The sequence below is a fragment of the Ammospiza nelsoni genome, chromosome 1, assembly GCF_027579445.1.
Source record: "Ammospiza nelsoni isolate bAmmNel1 chromosome 1, bAmmNel1.pri, whole genome shotgun sequence".
NCBI lineage: Eukaryota > Metazoa > Chordata > Aves > Passeriformes > Passerellidae > Ammospiza > Ammospiza nelsoni.
The window spans coordinates 59,271,805-59,298,878 of NC_080633.1; the positions used below are offsets into that span (position 1 = coordinate 59,271,805).

Genomic DNA, 27,074 nt, shown 5'->3' on the forward strand with positions numbered 1-27,074 from the left:
TTTAATTTTCTCAATTTTTTTATAGAAACCCTGAGTTGATTTTACCAAACACCCTAGGAATTTCCCCTCTATTTCAATGGTAGCATATTCCAACCAATGGGAACTCACAAAGTTTATTGAGATATGGTGCCACCTAGCTAGATGATGTTACATGTCATGTATTACAGATTTGAACAGAGTGCCATGGACACAGTCGTCTCCCAAATGAACCAAGCGGAAAATAGCTATCAAACACACTAGAAAGGAATGGTTTATCTTGGATTAAATAAATAATGATGTATGTTATATAAACTCATAGAACTAAATCAAATTTTTAAAATTCTTAGTATTTAAATAAAACCATAAGATTAGAGGCCTTTACTTGTTAGTTCAAATCTTTTCTGTGTATATGAACTTACCACCCGCAGAGACAAGAACAAATAAGATCTAGGGAATTTTTTACCCTTCAATTAAGTAAGGAAAGGACAGCAAACTTCTTCTTAAGGCTTTTTTTGCAAATAAACCAGAATCATTTGGAAGATGCAACAGTGTACCACTGGTACCAGCATAGGCACATACACCAACAACGAAGAGGAGCAAGAGATTCTCTTTTTAGCACAAGAATCAGTAAAAATGCACTGTGACAAACAAGTAACTGAAAGACATTACTTCAACCACTTACTTTAACATTTTAGCATTTTTTACCAGAGACTGCAAACTCAAGAGTACAATCTTTCTACAAAATTTAGAAGAACAAGATTTCTCAAAGAAACATGAAAGCTTTTCTTGTGGCACTTAGTGAGCCTAATCATGTGTCTCAGTACATTCAGCAAACAGGTCACAAGTCAATGCCACTTTTGAGAAGGCACCACAGCAAAAGCATTTATATTTGCTTCTAGGAATAAGTTTTGTCCTAAAAGCATTTTTTCCCTGGGGAATGCAGGCAGTAAGCCTAGTGAAGGGATTGTCCAGCACCCATGGAAAAACAGTTGGAGATTGCTGTGCATAACTAACATTGCTTAAGGGCCAGATAGGCTGAACAAATAAGCAAACCTCCCTCAGGCACAAAGTGCTCTCTGGTACAGTAATGATGCAAACAAAATCCAGCCTTTCATACAACCAGCTCATGGAGCCCATAAAGACTGATCTACAGAATTTCACAGAGTTTGAATGCATTCTGCCTGAATCCAAGGTGAAGGTATCAAATTAGATACTGCACATTATTTCAGTTTTCAGTAGTAAACACTGCAGTTCAAACAAAAACCAGAACAAACCAGCACATTCTTCTAGAGGGGTATTTTTTAACATACTCCTGTTGGAATTTTATTCAAGAGCTAAGGCAGGCAATTCAACAGCAAGTGTTTCAATAAAGATTTCCTCACCAACTCTAACGATAATTTAGAGTCCATTACAGGAATCAATTTATATTTACTGTATGAGAAATCAGAGATTTACTAGAGATCAAATGCACGTTAGATTTAAAGATACTTTTCAATTGAAATAGTTTGGGGAAGCTGCAAACCCACACAAGGCTGTATGCCCATGCAAATCCTCGCCAACAACACTGCCACAGGGCGGCAGATCATCCATGTCACTTCCAAGAATCCACAGTCATGATGTGTCAGAATGCAAGAGCGGCAAAGGAGCCCAAGCACAGTGCCACACACATTCCAAACAACTCCCAGACAGAAAAACCTCACACTGTTCTTTCTTCAGCACTCCCACTTGGAATGAAACAATCTTCCAATTAGAATTTATCAAGACTTTACTACCAGTTATCTGACTTCCTTAATGGTTCCTAAAAACTGAGGAGGTTACTAAAACTGGGTTTTTTTGTTTATAGCTCCATGTGGCATGATGAAATTAACCTTTGGAGCAGCCCATGAATTCAACCCAAAACTCATTAGTATTCCAGACTAAGTATAAGGAAGCAAACTTCTCCCTGGCAAGGACAACAGATGTGCTGTACATCAAAACTGCTTTTCTATTTTTACTAATATTTACAAAATAATGTAAATTCATAATATTTGTCTGCTTGCAAATAGCAATAGTACAAAACCCCTCAATTTCAGCACTGATGTATTATAAAAGTTTTATTTTGGAATTACTGAAAAGCACACCTTATCCAGTATTTTTTTCACCCTATGAGATATACACATCATATTAAAATTACAAGTATTATCTTTTCTTTGTGCTTCAAGATACAAGGGATCACAAGAACATACATCTTTTTCAAATCCAGGGTAGAAGTTTTGTAAATGAGCATTCTACTGGAACTATCAAATAATGTTACTCTGAAAATAAATGCTCTCTGCAGTGATTAAAAAATGATTTTAAAATATGGGGAAATGTTTAAAACAATTTCTACAGATTATGAGCATTTGGAGATGGAAAACACAATAATGATCCTGATTAATGCAGTTCTTTTTTTTCTTCCTTGGAGATGTTCAGGTCTTAGCCTGAACAGTAGATAACAGAACAATTATCTACAGAACTCGGTGATAATTGTACTGCAAACATTTAATGACTGTTGTCGTGATTCTGGGAAAATTATCACTTTTCAGTGTCTATAAAATATAAATTTTTCTAACACATTATTTGCTGCTTTTCAGTCAAGATTCACACATCAGTAAATAACACTCTCCTTTAACAAACAAAATGAAAGCAGTTCTTGGTATATTGCTAACAACATGATGCACTAATTAGTTTGGGGTTGGGGTTTTTATATGTTTGCTTGTTTAATCCTGTATACATGATAATATACAGCAATCCTCATAGAAAAGAGGACAAAAATGCAGTTTCTGTCATGGACAAAAACTTTATAAAAACATAATACAATTAAAATACAAAATAAATACAGTACATGTCAGATTAGTTACTAGTAGCATTTGAGGTTTCTGGAGACTGAAGAAATTCATACGGATCGTGAACCATGTCTTGCTGTTCTCCAACACTCAGATGAGAGGGGCTTCCTGTTGAATGTGGGAAAAAAATCAAAACTTTAAAAGTACAGAAAAAATTAAGAGATATTTAAACATATAAACAGGATGGTTATTTCACGTTTTCCTTTAAGACTTTTAAAGTAAGATATCTAAATAATATTTAAACAGGAGATTATGAAAAAGAAATCACAAGATTCTTAGTAATTTAGATAATTTTTGGAATAGTAATCATTATGCTATTACTCTGAGTTGATTACTCTGAGTTAATTATACAAAATGCAACTAAGTATCATGCATACAACATCTTCTACCTTCTCAGAAATGGCACTAAATTGTTCAGCAGTATGTTAGCTATTATCCCATCTTATCACTGAATTTTACAGTTGACAGTGAAATGCTGTTGTAGAATCCCATTTGTTACTTGCTGAACACAACTATGCTGAAGTAAAACAATCATTATATACACCTTAGTGTAACTGACTGCATCAAATGAAAGCACTTACAGCAATTATTTAATCACATCTAATAAAAAAATAGGAAATTACAATTAGGGGTCTTAGTTCTGGAGGTTCAAAGTATGTCTTGTTAGTTATCTCTGCCAGGCATATTTAAAAATTAAAACATGATCAGTCAGCACACTGTTTTATCAGAGTAGTTTCCCACAGAGATTTATCTATTACTGTCTGAGTTTAAACCAAATCCAAATAGAGCACAAGTACTGGAACTTCTGTGACACAGCTAACTTTACCAAGATGATGTTGGTCTCTTTCAGAGGTATTGGAAAGGGAGCTCAAATTGGACGATGGCCGGGATCCCACTCTGTCAGCCTGAGCTTCATGAAGGTCCTGAAGCAGTTTTGTTGTTTCATCTAGATGTAGATGGTTATCATCATGATCAAGCTCCTTCTTCACTTTTCCTAAGAGCCACCAACCAAAACCCATAATTAGCACATGTAAATTGACCCATGAATTACCAAGTCACTATAAAAAAGTTTTAAACTTAACACAAGCATTGTCTATACCCAAATTACCTCAATCTTGCATTTTTCCTTGCACTTCTAAAAAGCAACAGCTGCAGACCTGTGCAGTATTGGAAGATGAAGGAAAGTGTCACAAGGAAATGGCTGAAACTGAACTGACTACCAGTACCTAAACAACTGTAAGATCTTAATTTGTCTCCCTTAGCTGTAAAATACCAGATATGGACAGACTGGCCTGGGTTGGAAGGGACCTTAAAGGCCATCTCATTCCAACCCCCCTGCCATGGGCAGAGATACCTTTCACCAGCCCAGGTTGCTCAAAGCCCCATCCAACCTGACCTTGAGCACTTCCAGGAACAGGGAACCCACAACTGACACAACTGTGTCAGTGCCTCACCACCCTCACAGTAAATAACACACTTAGTTTGTAGCAAAACAGATTCAGCAAGCAGATCATTTAAATATCTAACTCAAAATACAGTTAAAACAGAACATGAAAACTATGGAGGCAAAGATATCTGCACCACAGAAGATTCTAAGAACAGTATCTTCTCCAGTGACATTGATTTTTAGTAAGTCAAATGAAATTGTGAAATTGGAAAAAACTCGTGTATGTGCCAATATATGTTATTCTTTCATATGAAGACCTAAAAAAAATTCCCTCAACTTTAAACAGGAAGATAAACTCCTTCCTTTCTCTTTCTTAAATGCTAATTTTGCAGGAATTATGATAAGAAGTAATTTCATAAACTCACTCTGGAAGCCAACTAATCTAGCAGTATGATTAGGCCAAAGAAGAAAATATAAGCAGCTTTCAGTGGTGCATGAAATTTATAATAAGACTGATATGTCTAAACATTATCTATAAAATGGATATTTATTCATTTTTTACTGAACTGCAATAAAATTAGAGTGAGACAGCATAATCAGAACTTACAATTGCTTTTCAAACTGCACCTATGTGAGAAATCTGTAGAAATTTTTTTTCCCTTTAAGCCTTCAATTCATTTTGTTGTGTTTTATAATACATAGCTTGGCCTCTTTTACATTCAGAACTAAAAGTACCTTAAAACATAAGCAAGTTGTTTGCTTGGATGACATTTTTGAGGACATTTGACTAACTCAGCTGTCTGCAGAAATGGTAACAATACTTGTCGTGGTACTTACAGGATAACTATCAAAGGCATGTATTTGAAACAGTATCCAAATTCTTTCACACAACTGAAGATAAAGTCTATCCAGTGCCAGAAGTTTCTTCCCACTTTTGTTTTGGGATGTTCAGTGTAGCAATATGATTGGGTTTCACATACTTAACTAATTCTCAAATTTTAAACTTACCTAAACTTATCTATTTCTCAAATTTTAAAAGACATTATATGAAGCAACATAATTTCTGAGTGAAAGCTTCACACCGATTCTTAAAATTTATATTACAAGAAATACAAGCAAAGCTATCAAAATAGCGAGGTACAAATACTGTTTTCTTCAGTTGTACAGGAAAAGTTAGCTTGTATAACACATGGATGTCTCAAAGGAAAAACAGAACAAGGTTTCATTTATTAGCCCTGGACTTTTACCACAGTTAAATGTATATTTATAACTACTTCTCAAACCCTTTTTTAAATCTTAGCAAATCCAGCTGTCATTTTCTCTAAATGGTACAACTAAACCATAACTGATGTCTTGTATATTTAGATATTTACCTAACGAACTTAAAATAGAAATATCAAGAGATACATCTGAATACGGCTTCATGGAGAGAAAGTCCAAGTCAGAAGTGTTACTGTCTCCAGCAGATTCTCCAACCTATTAAAATTCAAGAAACAGAAAGACTAGCAAGAGTGACAAGCTGTGATGTTAACTTCACAAAGTTTAATGCACAAATCCATTCTCTCTGAAGTGTTATTTCAACATCTGAAACTGGAGCATCCATAGCCATCATGGCTAACCTGAAATTCAGAGATAGCTCAAAAAGATTCGTGGACATGAATGGCCAGGGATGTGCACAGTAGTCCAAGTCTTTTATCTCATGACCCAGGACTGCTGAAATTCAATTACACACTCAACTCATCCATGTCTCATGGTAGAACCCTAGCAGGTGGAAGTATTACCAGTATCCCTCATCTTCCCCATATGTGAACATTGGATTTATTGAAACTTTTTGTACAGTGGGCCTCCTTCTTGACAGTATCAGCTGGAACTGGTCGCTCTAGTATTTTTCCTATACATATGGATAATGAAATACAGCCTAAACTTTGCAATTCTCCTTCTTTCCACACCCATTTCAATATTGCTAATGTAATGGACAAAGGAAGAAATCAGAGTTACTAAGCTTCAAAACCTATTCTAAGGGAAATCTCTGAGGATGCCTGATCCAGCAGGAGAATTGAGACACTCAGGTAAACATATTATCAGATATTATCTTTTAGAAATATGAAAATGAAACCTAGCACATACATCAAATAACTTAACCAGTCACCTTCTAGAGAAATTCACACCTTTCCACAAAACATAAGGAATATTTATAAAACTATGACTTTTTTAAAGTTACTATAATGTGATCCATATAATTTTTATGTGAATTGCATGGAATGTAGTGCATATCTCCTGTTATCACAAATAATTTGCAAGATAAAACCAGTACCACTTAAAGAAAGATTTTATTAGTAGCTGCAAAAGCATAAGATATGGTTATTTACCCATACTTTTTAATAGACATTTTCCATGGATATGCTAAAACCGATTAATATTAATGGGTTTTTTTCCAATTTTACAGCAGGCTGAACCTCAAATATTGATCAGCAGATCAAGTATCTTTTTCAGATTCCTATGTGATCTTTCTGCCTCTGAGACTTAGTTATGCATGCTGAAATAAGCTGAAGAACACTAAAGCCACAAATGAAAACAGACTGAATATCAGATAATTCTTTTCAGTACTGCAACCTTATTCCACATAATGTAATTTTAATATTCAACCTCAGATTGTGCACTGAAATTAAATAATGTCTCAATACTACTTTTTTGTTTCTGTTTTTTCCCCTGTTGTTTCCCTCCCCTACCCCCAAGCCATTTTACCATAATCTGTTTGGAAGAATCTAGACAGGTATTGCGCAACTTGTGTTCTTCTTTTATAAGAACTGGCAGAACCTAAATAACAAAGAAATACTTTAAATTTCATAGCTTATTTTTACTAAGGATGTTCCCTGAGAATGTTTGTGTAATTTACTGTTTTCCACAATGAGGTCGTGGGCCATCATATACAATCATGCCAACAATTTGTAACTAACTGGGACAGCCTCTCCAGGAATAAGCTAAAGCCTCTCCTTTCTCATATACTCCACTTATCATTCTTTTCTGTATCACCATACAGAACAGAGGCACATTAAATAAAATAAAGAATTGGAATGTTGCAAGCTCAGAGAGCTGAGTAACTTTCTCTACTTTAAACGCCAAAACGCTTTTCCCTGTTAAAACCCCCAAACAAACAAAGTATTACCATAACTTACTTTAACTTCATCCAGTGGTTTTACTGGAATGTTTCGCCTCTGGAATGAAAGAATACCAATAACTGCTTATATTGAACACATGAGAAAGACATCTTTCTTGTACCATCTCAAGTATATTCAAACCACACACAACAGGAGGCTAGAGATAGCTAACTTTTTCACATATCTGTAACATAATTAGAATGCAACAGTTTCTGTTCTTAAATATTTTAATATTATTCATTTTAACTGATCTTTGAGTCCCCTTATACTATTTCTTCTGCTCATAAACTTTATATTCAAATGCAGTATCTTTGTCATTACTTCAGTAACTTCTGATTACAAATCATTCAAAGTTGTACTTCCAGAGATACTAATTCTTACTCAAATGCAGCAGTACAAAATGCTCAAGCATAGAACACCATGTATATGATCACTGAAACACGTGTAATTGTGTAAAATCAGTGTATATCCATATATGTCTCAACTAAACAGCATTTTCAAGTGTAAATAGCCATTGACCATTGGAAGGTCCTCAGAAATTCTCAGCTGGAACAACATTCATAAAAAACACGGTAAAAAAAAAAAATTATTTTAATGCTAAGTTGACTATGTTGCATACAGACGTTTCTATATGTAGAAAAGTATTCAGCATATTGGGTTTTAACTTTTTGAACTAATCCTTTCCATTTCTTCCTGTTATATGTACCATCTTTTTCCATAGGGAAAAAACACCCAGAAAATGCTAAACAATCATCAGTGGTTTTCATTCCATTGTCTCCTTATTTCCAAACACCACCCACCCTACTCCACTTCTAAGTCAGCAAAAATGTAGCATAATTTCATTTCCACCACATCAAGAAGCCTAAGCACTTTCCATCTTCCCACCCTGCCCGCCTTTCTTTATTCTTCAGTCTTTCAGTGTCAGCATTTTAAATAGCAGACAATTATTTCAAACTACAACTGCCTTTCAAAGTGAAGATAACATGAAATTTATCGTCAGAAAATTTGCAGTTTTTTAGCTTATTTTGACTTGGGAATGCAAACAGTCTCACTAGAACCATACACATTTCCGAGAAAACTCTCTTCTCCAATCTTAGTATGCATCTCTCCAGGAAAGTGCTTTTGGAAATAAGTTAAAAGCTTTCCCTGTAGACACACTACATGAATGTAAAATTTAGCTCTGGAGGGTACAGTGGTAATTATTCTGTTTTTTAACTTTACTTCCATCTTCCAAATAACTAATCCTTCCATGAGAAATATATTTTGCTTTTCAATTAAGAAAAAACCCAAAACTTTAACAAAAGGATTGCAATGTAACTCAGAAGTCTGTATGTAAGTCATGACATCAAGTGACAAGGCTGCCCAAACTCCATCCACTTGGTTGGACCCTGCTATGCTGCATCTCCTGTCTCCTCCTTTCTACAGTCACATAGTGAACCACACTGGAGAACTGACCTAGCCAGAGGAAAGGATTCCTCCTTCAGTCTCTAATTAATTCAGTTCTCTAATTTGGTTTATAGTTGCTTGAACAGCTAGGCTTGCACTGCTTAAACTGGCAGTGGAAAACAAAGCATCTCACACAGTATTAAAAAGCCAATAGGTTCATTCTTATTATGATGAATTTGTGACACTTCAGTACACCCAGGACACACCTGCTTTAGCTGATAAATAGTTTTGGAATGGTCACCACTAGTGATCTGGTCCAGAAGATCATCAACTATTTTCTTGCTGTAACTTCCAGCATCCTTCACAAATTCTTGTAAGCTAGCAGGAATGGAGATAAGCATTAGAGAAAACACTTACTTTCATAAAAACTACTTCAACTTAAAATGTTTTCCCAAATACACTGAGTTACACCTACATTTTCTTTTTCCTTTAACTCTTTTATGCTTCTTCAGGAAAGCAATTAAGATGGCCAGGACATATAGCTTTTTCTTTTACTTAAATAGCAAAGTAGGTTTACAACTTGTTTTTCACAAGTACCAGCAAATTTTGTCTTGAACTATCATAGATGGTAGGGTAGTGGGTTAAAAAACAAAAGATAAAAAGCTTGAGATTATTTCTTTCCCTCCAAGATCAACAATTTAATGTTAAATGGCATTTTTCTTTTCAAGTAGCATTAAATCTTTTGAAACTCATTGAAAAACATAATTGTTTTAAAGCCACTGAAATATATTACTTGCCTTTTAAAATTATTTACTGCTGGGTAACACTAAATCTGTGGCAACCTATAATATACTGTGGTTGAAGACCCTAATAACAAGATCCGTAACAACTTTGCAATAAAGTAGAATAGCTTAAAAGGCCAAATGGGAAAACCCCCCAAAACTTTCCCCACCTCCAAAAATCCAAAAGTAAACAAACAACCAAAAAAAAACCCCAAGCCAAGAAGGATGAAAGCCTAGCTTCAAATTTTATAGTGATTTATTTTAACAATACGTTCTAGAAAAAAATTCAGGATTTGGAGGCTCTTAGTTGAGATCTAGTTTAAATTTCTTTGCAAAAAATTGCTATGAGAAGGTTGCCTTCCTAATAAAGAAGACCTTACCTTAAGGCACACTGGATCCCAGTTTCATCACCATATGCTGAGTATAGAAGCTCTATCTCATCTGGTTTCAGATCATGAAATACAGAATTGTTTTGCAAAGAAGGTGCTGTATTGGCACTGGTAAGAAAGGTTACTATACAGGTAAAAGACATAACAAATTATTAGCACAAGTGTCAAAGATGACTTGGGGGAAAAAAACAAAGATTGTATTTTCTGAAACAGATACAGAAAGTGCCATGTACTTTTTCCTCCAACTGAAAGCAAGAGCAGTGTCTCAAGGACACTTCCAGACTCTAGAATCAGCACTATTTTAACCATATAAACAAACATACTTATACTACTGAAAAATCAAGAATTAAGTTATCCACCCCATTCTGAGAAGAAAAAGGTTCACGGTCACATTCCCTTCTGTATTTCTACATTTTGTGTGCATCTACATGTTGGTTGCCAGTCAGTTTCTGGACAGCAGATTAGAAACTATTAAAAACTGTCAATAGCATCAGGAAAAAAAAAATCCACAGCCTGCAAAATCTTTGTCAAATGTTGCAAAAATGCAAATGACTGGAAGCTGTTTTTCAACCGTAAGTGCAATTACTACAGAAAAATTATTTCCCCCAGAGGAAATGGACTATCATTATTGGAAATCTTCTAGTGTGGCTATAACACTACAGTAAAATATTAATACATAAACTGCTAATTAAATTATGTTTAATAAGCAAAATATTCAATTTAATAAAAGCTACATTCTGCTGTTAATGGAATTATTATATATTATTTTATAACTAAGCAAACTTTCATAATATAAACAGGTATATACCAAAATTATTTTATATCAAGTAATTGCTTGAATATTTAATAAACACAAAGTTAAAACATGGTCTTTGGTAATTACCTTTATTTCTTCGTTCATCTTTGAAGCCCAGTGTAGTGAAGCCAGGTAATAATTTGCTTGACAGTGAACTCAGATCCACTGGGTGAGTTTCTTCCTCTAATAATTTGATTTAAAAGAAGGCTTAGAAAAGCATTTTGTGTTTACAATTTATGACAAGTAATTAGAATTTGCTATTTTAGAGCTGTAATTAACATAAAGACTTAATGTTTTTTAAACTGTACATTAAGGGTAGGTACTGTAATTCAGGTTCTCCATTTAAATTTTCAACCTATAAATATGCTTCCATGTCATATTCACAAGATCTATGGCTTAAGTTATTTCTTAATAACTTATTTCACTTTTAAAGTATACAGTAGCATCTGTGATTATTTTAGTAGCCAATTTACAAACCTTCCATATCCAGATATTACTGAAGTGATAAAAGCAGTCTCTTGCAGTCTCTTATGTTGACTAAGTGGTTGTTTGTTTATAGAAATTCATTACCATCACACTTTAAATTGTCAGTGGCATAATTTCAGAGGCATTAAATCACTTTTCTTTTTTTCAGAAATAGGTAATAGGCATGAGAGCAGCCAAAATGCTCAGAAAAATTCCAGAAAAATTTACTACCCGATGAAAAAGAATTTAGCAGGCTTGCATCTCTCAATGTGATTAGTCAAAAGCATTCATATATTCATCAGTGAAACAAGAGGAAAGCTGTAAAAAAATTCTAATCTTAAAAGGTGCAGAGAAGGAAGTGCTAAATCAACATGATGATTCAAAAAACTATGGCATTTTATTAATTACAAATTTTCAATACTTCTGCATCTTAAGCTGGAAATTAAAGCAAAGGGAAAGCATAAAACAATATAAATATCATAATAGTAACAGAACAACAACAAAAAAGAAAATATCAAGGAACTAAAGAAAAAAAAAAGAGCAAAATCTCATAAACTTAAAACTGAAATTTAGCTAATGATTGAAATAAGGTAATAAAGAGGGAAAAGATTATTCTAAATTTGCATCTGTGCATTGCACATTTACATAGAATTGCGCCATCTTCATTCACTTTTTGTCATTAGGTATTTACACTACAGTGTTCTTACAGTAAAAGCTTGTCTTCCAAGCTCTTTGTAAAGTTGTACGAATGTGTAAGTGCTTATAAGGAGGTATTATTTTATCTTCTCACTATTGGCATCAGTAAAACAAAGCATCTGAAGTGTGAAAATAGGGAAGGCAAACAAAAACACCTTTGGGGTGTTTGGGGAAATGGCTTGGGAAATAATGAAAAGAATGAAATTTTTTGAAAAATAAAAAAAATTTAAAAACTCATCTATATTAGGATCTGCAGGATTTGTATCTACAGTTAAGACTTCAAAATCTCTTAGAACATTTAAGACTAGAAATGTTTGCTTCAAAGACTGTGGCTTTTACCTTCTGCTTCTGGATCAGATGAATTTACTACACTAAACAATAAAGTTCCATCTCCATTTTTTTTCAGATAACCAATCTGTGGACAGAACCAGAGATACAGGAGGAATCATTCAAAACTGTTCACACTCAAAGAAGGAGCTGCCCATTTACAGAGAGAACTATAAAAAGCATTTATAGCTGTATTGCATTGCACTTTGGTATTCCCTTTTTCATACAGAGAACCTTGGGCCACAACTATTTTACACCACTCAGCCAGTGCTTCAGAACAGATTTAGGAGAGACTAATACATCATATATACAATGTCCTATTCATCTTTCTAAGTCAGATCTAAAGTCTACACCCAAGACAAACCCAAATCCATTGTCATTAGCACGGAGCTAGCCTTTTTGACTGCGAAGTCCAGAACACACATTCTTTTAGAAGCAGATCTGTAACTCCTATCCACAAAGTCACTGCTTATTTTCAAACATAGACTGAACTGCTTGTTTTCATGTCTCACCCACAACTTTCTCTAATTAGAAGTACTTTTATTAACACACTACCAAATTCTTCAAGAGGAAGAAGTGCTGTGACAGACCTACTGAAGCAGACAAGCACAATGCTAAAGACAGATGTGAAAGACAACAGAGCACAGCAGGGTCTATAAAGTTAGAGCCAGATCTGATGCAACAAGCAAAGCTAATGTCAGAAACTAACTACACATGAATTGAGAAAAAAAAACCATTGTAACCTCTCAATATAAAGGGAAAATGAAATCTGTTCTCTCACTACAAAAATATTAGTAAATACTTCTGAGGAAATGAACAATAAATCTCTCCTGTTTTGTTTTCTATCCCCCTCCATCTGAAAAAGTTTAAAACTCTCTCCGTACAGGAGGCCAAAGCTAATACTGGCATACAATAAAAACAGAGGTGAGAGATGCTGGAAAGAGAATGAACAACATCTTCAAGTGATGGCAAAAGTTAACAAGAGCTGAATTCCAAGAACATGCCAGGGTTACTGAGATTCAGTGGGACATGCAGTGGGGCCGCCAAGCTGACTTAACAGCCTTAGCAACTAAGAGCTGCACACCTTGAGAAACTTCCTTGAACAGTGCAAAACTGACTGCATCACTCAATGGTATTGCTTTGAAGGGATTTTAAAAGCCACTCTACTTTGGAGGTTTCAAATAGACTTCAATTCTAACAAGTCTTCTCATCATTCAAAGAAACAGAAATACATTTGAAACTAAGCCTCCACCCACTACTCCTTGCAGTTTTATTCATAATCCAGTTGAGCCTAAACTGACTGCATAATCAGGGCCACTGCCCAAGAAATGGACATTTACGTTTGAAGACACAACATCACTTCTGCTTCAAAGTAAAGTTTCTTCTGCAATAGTTTTTTAAAGAGGTGGGAAATGCAGATGTGGACACATCCTGATTCCTTTCTCGACTGCAGTGACCACTAGAGTGACATATGAGAAATGGGAGAAAAGGTGGGAATAAGTCTCCATAAAATTCAAGGGAAAGAGAGAAAAGGTATCTCAGCACAGATCTGTAGCGAATGCCTGGAGCGTTCACTCCAATCCTAGCACAAGGAAATGACAGAATCCACCACTATCATCACAGAGCTAAAAAACCCAGAGCTAAAAAAATCTATCCTTCAGAGAAAACGGCACCAACAGCACCACCAAGCTTGTCCTTGGAAGAGCACAAAACCCAAATACATGGAATAACATCAGCATCACATTCAGGACTGTAAAACTTGCTATCTAAACCTACTCAATGAAAGATCTTTGTATTTGGTACTCATGCTACAGCTGAGAGCTACTGTTTGTAAATACAAAACTACAAGACTTTACAAACTCTCCTCATTAAAAACAGTAATTTAACACTAAAAGTAGGTTAATTCCTGGGGGGGGAAGGGAGGGGAGAGAAGGGGAATCCTAATAGTTCTTCAACCTACACCGTAGGTTGCTTTTTCTGAGGCTGCAGCAATAAGAGAAGTGTGATGTTATTTTAATCACTGACAGTGCTAAGGGCTGCAATTCAAGATGGAACATTTCACTGCTTCCTGTAAGTGAACTTCCAAAGAGAGAACATGAGATTGACTTAGGACCCCCTACAGTGGCTTTCAGTGGCAACTAAAGATAGACAACAGCAGTATCAGTACACCACACAGAACACACATCCCAGATGCTCCAGTCCCAGGCAGCCTAACAGTAAAGCCTGTTTCCTAATGTGAAACAAAACATTCAAGAGTCAGGCACAAACTGGAACTGCAAACTGCCATGTGCAGTAGACCTTGCTGTTGGGTAGATATCGATTGATCCTATCCCGAGCTTCATCTGCTGCATGTTCCACTAGTGCCAGGACATGTTCTTCAGCAGTGCTGTCTGTCAGGCTGCATGCATTCCCCTCAGGTTCAAAAATGCAGCTAAAAAAGAGAAGAAGAGGAGCTGCAGCAATTAAAAGCTAAAACAAAACAAAGGGCTGAATTCTGGCTTTGCTTAATAGAGCAATCAGTCCCACTCTTCTCCCAGCGTCAGTCTACCTCAGCACTTAAGTGGAATTATAATCATTATAATCATACAATCATTACAATCATATTATGAAGTTTTGCAGCAGAAGCTGTGAACTACCAAACTACTGACTTCAAAAATGTAATTGTGTCTGTATCCTGATGAAAATGAAGTATAAAATGAAGCGCAAAACAGAGATTGGGAGTAAAACTGGCAATTATACATGGTGAATGCTGTATGCATCCTTAGTCTCCCACATGCACGTATACACTATTTTCAAAAATTACAAACAGGAAGATGCATAAAATAAATTATGTAATGAGAGATAGAAACTGCTGCTTATCAGAGAAAAAACCCAACAGGCTGCATTTATGATGATTACGTCATATAGCTGCCTTCAGAAGTAGGACCAAACTCCCAGTCTAAAAGGGAATCCTTTAATTCCTTTGTTTTCAATATCGGCAGTTAGAGCATTCCTAATCTGTATCAATCACAAAACTGCTTGTAACTGAAATTACAGAATTTATCTTTCAGTAGATCCCTTTTCATTAGAGCTCCAAACCAATAAAGTCGTAGCAAATAAGCATACCCAAGGATGGAACAGGACATAGCTATCACATAAAATCAGGAAAAGGCAGTATCATAAAAAGAAGTGTGAAGATATCATAGAATATGGCAGTCTTCATTATATTTTATATATAAAATAAATGTTGTAACTCAAAGTATTTCAGGGCATTATATGGACATTAGACACTAGGGCCAAACACCTTAGGTACTGGGTAGAGCATCTCCTCACAACAAATCCATTTCTCTCTCCTGGGTTATCTTCTTCCATTTGCTTAGCTAAGAATTTCTCTCTGTATAGAGATTCAGATCCGATACACAAGTAAGTTTTGCTATTAAAGACAATAAAAAGATCACAGGATCACACTATTATGAGACAAATGTCTTATACTATTTTGTTTCATTGAAACTTTAAGAAAGGGTGTACACAGCAGGAAACTCCTCAACAACTCACACTTTCTATCACACACTACAGAATACTTAAAGGACAAGAATTTTGAGAGAATGTTCAGAAGATTGTAACATCCTAAAAAAATTTTCAAAAACTATTTAAACATTAGGATGTTCAAGTGATCAAGTCACTTTTTCCTCTATATAGAGGTCTAAGCTGCTTTAACACTTTGTAAACATTGACTTCAACTCCTCTGTTTGTAACCATAAATATGAAAGCAAAAATATCTATTAGATTTGATTTTCCCCTCTCAAGGTCTTATTCTTCATCAAAAAACACAGTATAAATCCCACAGATGCAAAAATACAAGTATTTAAAAGTTCACGTTACTTAGAAAAAAACTAATTTCAACTACTGAAGTTACACAGATACTGAGAGGAACAGAAAAGTAGATTTATACTACATCTGATTGCTGATAAACTGGTACCAGGATGTATGTTAATGTAGGTGGCAGTCTCAATTTCTTGTTCTGTGACAAAGGACAAAGTTACTTTTGTGGTAGAGTTTATGCAAGAATTAGTGCTGGACACCACACAAACCAAATTATTTTGTCTTCTAAAAAAACAGGAACAACCAAAAACCAAAGCACCTACCCCTCAAGACTTTGAAAGGTGCTTTCAGTTGAATTCTATCCACAATCCATTAAACAAAGGAGAAATTATACCTTCTCAATTCTCTTTGATACAGGAAGAGATTAGTTTCTGTATGTTATAATCAGAATAGCTTCCACCACAGATAATTACTGTTGAAAATTATTTTTGAAGATACATGTTGCAGTCTTCTATTTCCAAAAAACCCCTAAATCAGAATACCACTTCTTCCATCAGCAATAAGGATTACAAAAATGCTGGAAGTGTAAAAAATGAAAAGTGGCTGATGAGAACTGTAAAGCTCACTTTTAAAAAAAAAATGAAACAAGGTATATTTCACTTTTGTTACTTTGAGGATTTAAAAAGAAACCTGCAGAACATATCTACAGGATCAGATTATTTACAACATGACTAGTGGTGCTGTGTTGCAATATTTTTTCCCATAAAATTCCAACTGATATAATGCTTTACAATTTAAATTCAGTCTATCTTTGGATGCCTGTGAAAGAACACCGAATAAGATAAGTTGCTTGTATATCATGGTTTCTGCTAAAATCTCATAAAATAAATTTATGAAATTCGGATTAAAAAAATTAGATTATTAGCATTAGATTTTAGTTATAAAAATATGAATTTGTAACATGGAGGTACCTATTAGCTGGAGGATTACTATTGCACTAGCAATGTATTTTACCACTAAGTTAAGTAAGATTTCACTGGGGATATGTTATCATCTGCTCCAGAAATAATCTCCTGTACTTTCATAACCTGCCAGACAAGGTTAAAGTTAAATAAAATCAATAAAATCACTGATCTGGGGCCACTTTGCCCTCCTGGGAAGAACCTCTTACATTTTGATGAGACTACTTTAGGAAAGGAAAAAAAGGAACAAAATGCAAAAGGTATTTGTAGCTATACCCAAAATAACATTTTAAACCATCATGAGAAGAAACCACTTATTATTTAATACATATATAAAGAAGAATGAAAACATCTCTATAGATATTAATTTTAACTGTTTGAAAGAATATGCAGTCATCTTTTGAATTGTCTGCTTCAAGTTAGGAATCACTGGGTTATTAAACAGGTTCTATAAATAAACAAATAAAATACAATAAAATTGCCCACTTATCCTATGGACCTCAAGGAAAAATGCTGAGTTTTTTCCCCTCAGTTCTTTCCTGCTGTGTAATGCTACAAAAGCTGCAGCAAACCACTAAGCATGCCCATTAAAACCTTTACCTAATAACTTCTTTATTTTGCTTTTTGGATTTCTTGGTAGTCTCTGCTTGTACAGGAACAACTTCAGGAACAGGTTCTTCAACTGCTATGTCCTCATCGCCCAAAAGAGCTGCCTGCTGAGAAAAATCCATGTCCTGCATAAACGACATGCTGCGCTTCAAAGCTAACAGCCGTTCCTAGAATCAGAAAGGACAGAGCGGCAGGGACTTAACCTTTCCCTCATAGCCAAGATGCTATGATAATGGGATGGGATGGGATGGGATGGGATGGGATGGGATGGGATGGGATGGGATGGGAATGGCCATGGCCTTATTTTGTTCTTAATCTCGTTTCCAATGGCGATGCAACATGATTTGGTCATGGTAGCATGGCATCAGAATTTCTGCAGCCCAACTATCAAGAGAGAAACAAACAAACAAACAAACTGCATATGCAAAAACAACTATTTTACACAAAACTTACCATCACTGTAACACATGCACAAGCACACATTTGTGCACACACAGAGCAGCTCACAAAAAATCCTTCATTTGACAAGCCAACAACTGTATCTGAGTAAAAAGTATTATCTGAAAACTCCCCAACACCTTCAAAAAAGTAACGCCTTTTTGTTTACACAAAGATAAAACTTAAATGAGATCTTGCTTCCAAAAGTTTCAGCCCAAAGTAGGATTTTTCGATAGAGTTGCATATATGTGGATTCTAACTGCTTCCACTGAAATAAGCTCTTACAGACTTCAGTGGTGCAGGTAAGGTTGAGAAATAAGTAAAAATTACTGGGTTATAACAAAAATGCCATCAAGCCCTTAAATATAGCAGCACTAACTGGCACTGCTATAATTCATCACAGATGGATGAAACATTTACCATTGTTACTTTGTCCCTTTTAAGTATGGTAACATAAAAACCCCCAAAGTTTCTGCTTTTTGTTTTTAATTGGTCTCTTACTTTGCTCATCATCTTAAAGCCTGTGTGCAGTATCTTCTTGGCTAGCTTGTAGTAAACAGTATCTGGTCTGTTGTAAGTCATTGCATTATCACACATCAGTTTAAAATCAGCCTGTAAAATACAAGACAAAAGAACTGTAAACATTTCAGGTCCTTGGTTAAATGACTGGAAGATATCACTCCATCTTGGCAGCTCTTTGAAGAACACAGCAATATTCTAGGAGCAGGCTCATAAACACAAACCAAAAGCATGAACTGCAAAGGTTTGAGCCTCTTCTACCCCTCCAAGATGCTCAGTTTCCTTTGCAACAGGCTTTTGGTTTTAAAAACCACTCTCTTTCCTGATACGAAACAACATCTTCTCTTTAACCAAGTGGACCAAATGGACTAAATGGACCAAACACTAGACCGAGCTACCAAGGTGACTTTTTACAGCACTACAAGCCCTCTGCCTTCAATTACCAAAACCTTGAAAAAGACAGAAATTGAGAGGGTGACATGGATGAGCAAACTATGGCCCAAGAAGCAGACAAAGAAGTGCATGTAAGCTACACTGCCAGTGATGGCCTTTCAAGTGCTGCAGAAACAGCCAGTCTTTTGCTTGCCCAACTTTGAAGCAGACCCTTTTTTTACTGAAGCAAAACGAATGAGTGTTCTGCAGAAATTGCCCCTCTTTTAAATGCAGGACAGAGTGCTTTCAGACTCTACTCTTAGATTATTTATTGTCTTGTGACTAGCCTCAGCTAGTTATATCAGACAGGTAACCTTTTGAGCAGACTTTGTTTCAGAGGTTAAAAACCTACAAACTTCATTTCTGTTTTAAGGTTATGGCTCTGTAGTTCTGTGTAATTAGGTACCCTCATGTATCCAGAAAGGGAGTCCAATTCCTTTTTTGCTCTAACATGGGCAGATTTTTAAGAAAACTTTTATCACTCCCCTGACTACCAGCAGAAGCTAAGTCCTTGAAGAAAAAAAAAGTCAGTCTAAAAAATACTGCCATTTTCTTTTTTTTTAGGTTTCTATCCCACCAGTTTCAATACTACAACCTTGCCTGTTACTTAACAGTTACAGAGCTTCCTATAAATCTCTATAGCATATTAAACAAAACAGGGTAATAATCTTTGTCAAAGCATCTGTAAGAAATGTAAACCATTCTTTGCTCACCTTGCCGGACCTTTCAAAAAAAGAGATTTACCCTGAGAAACAAGCCAATGCTCTCTTGCTGAGGCTACCATCATATCAACATCAGTCTAGGAAAACGCAATTCCAAAAGCTGCTAATAATTCATGACCTTCACAAATCAGTTAAAGAAAACTCCTCTCCTTCAGGAGGTACCAATACTATTAAAAAATTTCTTACTGCACTGTCTGTGAAACCATGATGTATCTAATAAATTATTTCAGAAAAAACAATACGATTAATAACTAAGTTAAGCTGCAAATAAACTTGCCAAGTAAGTGTCTGCCAGAAGACAATTTCAAATGAAGTTATATAAAAACCAGAATCATTAAAGATAAAAAATATGTAATTGCTCTTTAGTCATATACAAGATGCTCCAGTATATCGACAGGTTTCTTGCAGACAGGTCCAAATTACATTTAAATCAATCTAACAAGGTCTAGATTAAAAAAAGGAAAAAAAAAAAGCTCAGTGGTTTAAGTCTTGGTGATAATCTTACTCCTGTCAAAGTTTAGCAAAAAACTAAATTCCACAGAACTTTAGAAGATCTTCTTGGTTTCCATAGTAATTTATAGAAGATTGTAGTAGAATATGACAGATTATTTGTAACACACTGAATATACAAAAGTGCTCAGTTCTGAAAAAAATGAGCATTGATTAATGTAACAAAGGCTTCTGGAGTTAAAAAGAATGTTCAGTTTCTTACTAGCTGTGAAATATCTAAATCTTTATTCATTCACCTTGAATTCAGTGACTGATTTGTATTCATTTGCTGCAATTTTTTCCTTCATTGTACCAAAATCCATAGGGTGTTTTATTATCATGGAATACCCAGGAGCAATGGCATCCGTGACTGGAAAAGCAAAAAACCCATGAGGATCTTTCCTAAAAATAAAAACAATAAATTTAAATTTACAGCAGGCAACAAAACAATCCTTGTTTTTGCATCACATTAATAACACAACAGTACTACTAAAAAACCAAAAACAACTAAAACCATTCTCATAAAATAGATCCATGCTTGAAAAATTTCCTGATAAAGGAGAGCATTGTAATTTCACATATGTAGACTTATTTTAAAAAGTAATTCTTGAAAATTTTCATTAAAAATGTCTTTCAATTCAATTCAATGATCAAATGGTCAATTCAAGCTAGTTCACGTATTTCTTAATTAATTCTTGTATTTTTTCCATGTCTCTACATTCCCACTTGGTCTTTTGGCTTCTTATGGAAAAAGCTCAATTCTTCTTGTTCATAAGGTCCTCTAAAAGTAAATAAGTTTGATTTTTTTAACTGGTTCCAAATTCAGCTTATTGCTACAAAATAAAAAAGGAATTTTTTTTTAATCATGAGGTGCAGGTTTAAGAGAAAACAATAAAATAAAAAGCCTCTCCCAATTTAGAAGATTATCATGTAACCAGGTCTAAATTTGCTTTGTATCTGACAGTGGACACTGAATAAAATAAAATTTAACTAATACAGTCCAATCTTTTAAAGTAATGTAGAATTATAACTGGCTTTTAATCTCTAAACTAAGTCATTAATATTTAATAAATTTATAATGGCAATGTATAATTTGCCCAAAACACTTATTTCCCTGCACAATGTTAGAATTGCAAACTTGGTAATAATTGTCCTCAACTTATCTTTAAAAACAACCAGGTCTGACATGGTTGCAAAGGTTAACAAATCTCTTACAGTCAGTCACCAGGCACTACTTTCAAACAGAAAACCAGGATATGAAGCTGCCAGGTAACACATACAAATATGCACCAGACACAGCCTACACAGTTGAAGATACAAAAACATTTACTACCTTTGAAGCTGGCGAAGGAAGTGTTCCAGTAATTGCTGGATTGGTGTGCTCTCATTTTCAGCTGCATTTTGAGATGAAAACCCAGATAAGTGCAATGAAACCACATATGCAGATATTTTTTTATTTAAAAATATAAGTACCAGAGAGAAAATCTCACTACAAGTACAGCTTGTACTGATCTGAAGCTGAATGTATGAACATGGATTTCAAAGCAGAAGCACATCAGATATCTAAGCACACAGTACCTTTTTCTTCTTCCTTCATTTTCTGAGTTTTTTTTCTTATCATAGTAAAACCTAGCGCCCATTAAGTCAGACGTAGTGCTAAATTTAGCAGCTCTAAGAATATGTATTAATAAGATTAAAATAATTACATTGTATATTTCTGCAGAAAAAGTGAAACTTGGTTGCTCAAATATTGCAGTTGGGAAATCCATATTCTTACAACATGTTCACTGGGCAATTTTCATGGTTTCACCATAAACTCCATGCAATTCTATAAGCCTTTCAATCACAGAGTGACAAACAGACACAGATTTACTGGCAAGAGAGAGAACAACTACAATTTCACTTCCTGTACAGATCACACAAGAAACACTACATGTTAATGACCTGTTACTTCAGAGACTGGCTTTAAGTGACGTTTGAAACGTTAATGAAGCATCAAGAATTGAAAATTCAACTCTCCCTGATAGAGGAAAGACATTTCTTAAACAGAATGGGTCAGGTAATTTATATGCTTTCCAATACCATTTTACAACCAGATTAAAAGAGAATAAAATGGGAATAGTTTTTATCTTGTCAGTTTTTAAGGCTCCTGACTACCCAGAAACATAAAACTCTGATCTGAAAATTTCAGTTACCTTGACAGCTGACAACCACAATTCCTCAATTTAATGTGTGGTCACAATTATAAAATTCCTTGGGATTACTTAACTAGTCAAAGGGCAGTATTCCAAAGACATGACTCACAATATTCCTAATGACACAATTTTTTGCTACTGGGTTCCATTTTCAGGCTTATGTATAACTAAGATCACGATGTAATTGAAAATTCTCTAAAGTAAAGGTTTCCACTGAGCAATGCTGAGTTTTAATTATCAAGCAATGGCTACTGAAGAAAAAGCAAGGCAAAATCTCAAAAAATCAAACATGCAGAAGTTGCCACCCACAACTGACAAATATTCTGGCTGGTGATAAGAATTAGAGAAGATTTGTAAATTAAAAATAGGACTGGTATGTGGTGTCTACAGTCTTTAGAGATACACTATCACAGCTTCCTTTCCATGAGAACAGAGATGCTCCACCTAGGTTAGAAAGCCAAAAAAGATAAAAACAACACCTAAGAAGTCTCCATGAGAGTTTATTCCCTTGAAATAAATGAAACTTAGTTTCAGGCATTCTGATCACTATGGTGTAAATGCTAAGGAGAAGGAATCAGGGGAGCACTATGTGTAATAACACTTTCATAATGAGGTTTACCCTGCCAAGGAACACAGGCCAGAAACAGATGTCCTCGGCAACATCAGTGACCTGAAAACAAACTTACTAAAACATGGAAGCACCAAGAGGAATATTGACTTTTCAGAGAGCAGAAAGTTCTGGATGTTGGAACAAGTTCCTATATTTCAGTAAATCTTCACGAAAATTTTATCTTTGACAAAAGCTTTGTTTTGTGTGCTTTTAAAAAGAACCAAAATAATTTAATCTTTCACACTGTTCACCTGGCTGAGTTCTGCATGCTCTGACAGGACGATCTGGAGGAGGTTCAACCTCCACCTTTTTCCCAGGATCAAAGTCATCAGTTTCTCCTTCAGTGTCACACTGTTCCTTCTCCCTTTTCCTCTTTTTCTCTTCCTAGGACAACAGAGAGAAGACATATTTTAGAGGGATGTGCAATCCCACACATCAAAAGGCAAGAAACAGCAATGTTTTTAATTTGGAATACTCATTCAATATCCAAGTCATAATACAGTTTAAACAATACTGCATATATTTTCACTATCACTTTTTCAATTTTCTTCTCCAATTAAAACTGTTCATATTTTACTACTTTGTACTTGATAAAGTATTGTTCTATCATTCTTGCATGTTTATTGAAAATAAAAATTCTGAAGCTATTCATATGTAAAACTGCATGATAATAAGCTACACCAGAGAGCAAAGTTAATTGACTATTGAGTAAAGATCAATCTGTGGCTCCGCTCTCATCAATGTATTTTTGTTGTTTGTCACATTAAACAGAAATGAGTAAAATATATGACAACTCAGCCAACAAAAGAACCATAAAAATCAGTGGAGGCAATTAATGATCTCTTCCTGAGTTTCAAAGCAAAGGAACATCTAAGTCATTCCTGAAATTCCACAATCATTATCCACATTTGTACAGAAAAGCACACTTTCATTAACCTTCCTTAGACTATGGTTTGATTACTTAAAAATCCATTAGCTTATTCTGAATGTATTAATCATGAAGTTCTGTGAAAAAAATCCAAACAACCCCCATCCCACAAAGTAAAGGCAATTGATACTGCAAAATCTTGTATGAAGGACAGCTGGTTTTGCTACATTTCAAGTCCCAGCCTGAAACATCTGTACTAAGAAAATTGTGCACTGTCTGTGCTGTATTTAAGAGCTTCTGAACGATCCTATGAGATCTGTCACTTCCAAAAGATTTTTTTGTTAGGCTTGTATTACTTGGAACTGATAGATGTTAGCCACAAACACACACAAATTAGCACCAAAAAACTGTCATACAAGAACAGTAAAACTACATGACAGGAAAGAATTAAAAAAGCAGAAAGGTCAGAGAACCATTATTACACAAAAGAAATACTCTTAAAATTGAATTGTATAAGTAACTGTGCTGTCAATGCCTCACTATTGATTTTAAACAAACTCCCCAATGCTCAACACAGACAACTAAGTTGACCACCCTACTAACTACTAACAAAGTCACAAAGCCAGCACACAGATTATTCCAAGAGCTAATGATGCAATATACCACAGTACTCAAGATTTCAGAAGCTGTTTTGAGTAAACATATCAATGTCCAGTAACTTGGCACATCTCCAGAATGTAAACACAGCCTGGAATTGAAAAGCTGAAAATATCCATCCCTAAAACAGTAGCAAAACATGTTTGTGAACAGGCTAAAATACAAAAGATCCAACTGAAAACCAGAAACATTTATTCAAAGCAAGTAAGTAAGGAAAATAAAAAGTTTTAAGAAGGAAGCTTTTACTTTGTTCATAGAATCATCACAAAAGGTATCCTGTATATAGCAGAAGTACACCAACTCACACACAAGGGTTTTCTATGTTTCTGAAGTGCTATCTCCAGACAATAAGCTTCTTATAACAGTGATTCAAACAAAGTTCTGCACCAGATTTTAGACCTGATAAACAAGCATGAATGCTGGTGTGCCTGAATTCTAAAAATCACAGCTTACTTTTCTCTTTCTTCTTTCCTCATCATCTAGATGCTTTTCTTTTTCCTTCTCTGACTTTTTCTTCTTTTTTTTCTTCTTTTCTTTATGTCGTTCTCGCTCATGATCTGATCTATCATCGTAGTAACTAGAGTCATGCCCTGACCCAGAGAGTTCAGTGACTTCACTGCCTCCAACTTTAAGAACCAGCTTTAAGGGTTTTTCCAAAGGCTTGTCCACATAATCTAAATTAAAAAAAAAAAATAAATCAATAAATGCACAGGGAGCAATTACAGAAGCAGTCTCAATTAGGTCAGAAAAGACCACTGAGATCAAGTCCAATCTATAACCAAACACTACATGTCAACTAGACCATGGCACTGACTGTCACATTCAGTCTTTTCCTAAGCACCTCTAGGGACAGAAACTCCAGCACCTCTCTGGCACCCCATTCTAATACATAATCACCCTTTTTGTAAAGAAATTCCTTTCCAATGTCCATCCTGAAGTTGCCCTAGTGCATCTTGAGGCCATGTCCTCTCGTCCTGTGGCTGGTGGCCTGGGAGAACAGACCGACCCCCACCTGGCTACACCCTCTTTTCAGGCAGCTGCAGAGTGACAAGGTCCCCCCGAGCCTCCTTTTCTCCAGGATAAACACCCCCAGCTCCAAAACTTCTTCTAGAACTACTGATTATAAGAATTCCCTGCAAAACAAAAATATACACAATACATTTGGAAAGAAAAACAAAAGCCAAGGCTAATAAGTCCAAGCTAACAAACAGTTGTTCTGCACATCATGAGTTGTAATGTTCCACAAACCTTCAAGACATTAGAAACGGGCTCTTCGGCCTCCCATAAAACCGTCGCAAAGTCCTTGCAGAGCAAGGTGAAACTAAGCATCACTCAAGCACCGTGGCGACCGGATCCCCTCAGGAGCGGCCGTGGGAAGCACGGAGACGCTCCGGCTCACACTGCACCGCCCGCCCCGCGTTCCTCGGGCCGCCCCCGCCACCGGCAGCTCCGGCACTTGGAGCGAGGGCTCTGCCCAGGCCCCCAAGCCCGCGGGCCCCGCCGACAGCCGCGCCGGGGGAAGGGACGGGCGCGTCCCGGGTACAAAGAGGCTCCCCCGGCCCTTACCGCTGTAGGCGGTGGCGGAGGTCGAGCGCCATTCTGCCTTCTCGGCTTTGTGCTTCTTGTGTTTCTTCCCCATGGCGGAGCCGCAGCCGGCCCCGCCGGAAGCACTAGGGCGGGCGGCCCCCCCGCTCGCCACGGAGGAAGATCCGGGTGAGTGGCCGGCCCTGCCTCGCCCAGCGCGCCCTTTACAAACAGCGGCTGCTGCAGTCGGTGCCTGGTGCCTCCGGCTCGCCCGCGCTCGCGATCCCTGTCGCCCTGGCGCGTCGCTGCCAAGGCCGTGCCTGCCTGAGGTGATTCCCTGTCCCCAGCGCTGAGGCGGGAGCAGCCGCCCGCCCGTCCGTACGCGCGACCGCCCTCGCGACGTGTCCCGAGTCTGTCGTCGCCATCTCCTGAGGGAGGGAAGGTGCCGGTCCTGATCCTCGTCCCGATCACGTACCTGGTCTTAGCGGGGGGCCGTGTGCACCTGGACGGGGCACCGGGAAAGGGCCGTCCGTGCCGTGGGCGCGTAGCAGTCGCTGGAAGTCGCTTCTCTTTGGTATCGCTTTTTCCCTAGGAGCGAGAAAGATGGAAGACGCTGCTGGAGATTTGAAGCAAGCTCTCCCAAACGTGTGTGACAGCGTTCAGATCCATGTGGAAGTTCACCAGAAGTCGAGCAGGTATCTGATCAAAGCGTTGCTTGCTGCCACTTGTGCCTGTTTCCTCTCGGCCTCGTTCTACGGATCTCCAAGAGCCCGCAGGACCCAGCTCTGCCTTCTCTGTGCTCTCCCGGGAGTTTCCTCACCTGTGTCTTTTCCTAAGATTGAACAAATACAGTTTGCTCAGTTTCACCTTGTGGGTTATGTCATCCAGTCTCATAATTAAGTTGTTGGCCACGTTATGGGTTTGCCCCAGTTTATCCTTGTCTCTTTTGTGTCTGTGCTCTCAACTGCTCACACTACTCCAGATGTGGTCTTACAAAGCCAGTGGATGAAAACGCTTAC

At 36.5% G+C, this 27,074-nt stretch overlaps 2 protein-coding genes across 9 annotated transcripts in view; one reads left to right on the forward strand and one right to left on the reverse strand.

Annotated features, from left to right (window-relative positions):
- On the reverse strand, nt 1–26,278 carry BRD9 (bromodomain containing 9). Of its 6 annotated transcripts, none has more exons than XM_059467040.1 (18): nt 26,098–26,278; nt 24,985–25,205; nt 23,258–23,390; nt 21,535–21,595; nt 20,459–20,603; nt 18,541–18,651; nt 17,593–17,705; nt 15,513–15,602; nt 14,528–14,660; nt 12,242–12,317; nt 10,829–10,924; nt 9,937–10,069; nt 9,041–9,152; nt 7,407–7,445; nt 6,976–7,047; nt 5,604–5,706; nt 3,670–3,837; nt 1–2,951 (listed from the first exon to the last, which is right to left on the reverse strand). In XM_059467040.1, exons 1-18 carry the CDS (start codon nt 26,168–26,170, stop codon nt 2,851–2,853), a joined length of 1,980 nt encoding a protein of 659 aa, XP_059323023.1. In that variant the 5' UTR covers nt 26,171–26,278; the 3' UTR covers nt 1–2,850. The 6 variants fall into 6 exon arrangements, with proteins under 6 accessions (XP_059323023.1, XP_059323018.1, XP_059323010.1 ...); XM_059467035.1 differs by having other exon boundaries at nt 17,593–17,708; XM_059467027.1 differs by having other exon boundaries at nt 17,593–17,768.
- TRIP13 (thyroid hormone receptor interactor 13) overlaps nt 26,262–27,074 on the forward strand; it is a 13,712-nt gene continuing 12,899 nt past the window's right edge. For 2 of the 3 annotated variants that reach the window (XM_059467079.1, XM_059467101.1), the window contains exons 1-2: nt 26,335–26,497; nt 26,648–26,750. In XM_059467079.1, the coding sequence (XP_059323062.1) occupies nt 26,659–26,750 (92 nt within the window). In that variant the 5' untranslated portion in view covers nt 26,335–26,497; nt 26,648–26,658. Of the gene's footprint in view, nt 26,498–26,647; nt 26,751–27,074 lie in introns of all 3 variants that reach the window. The other variant, XM_059467090.1, reaches the window with a different exon arrangement.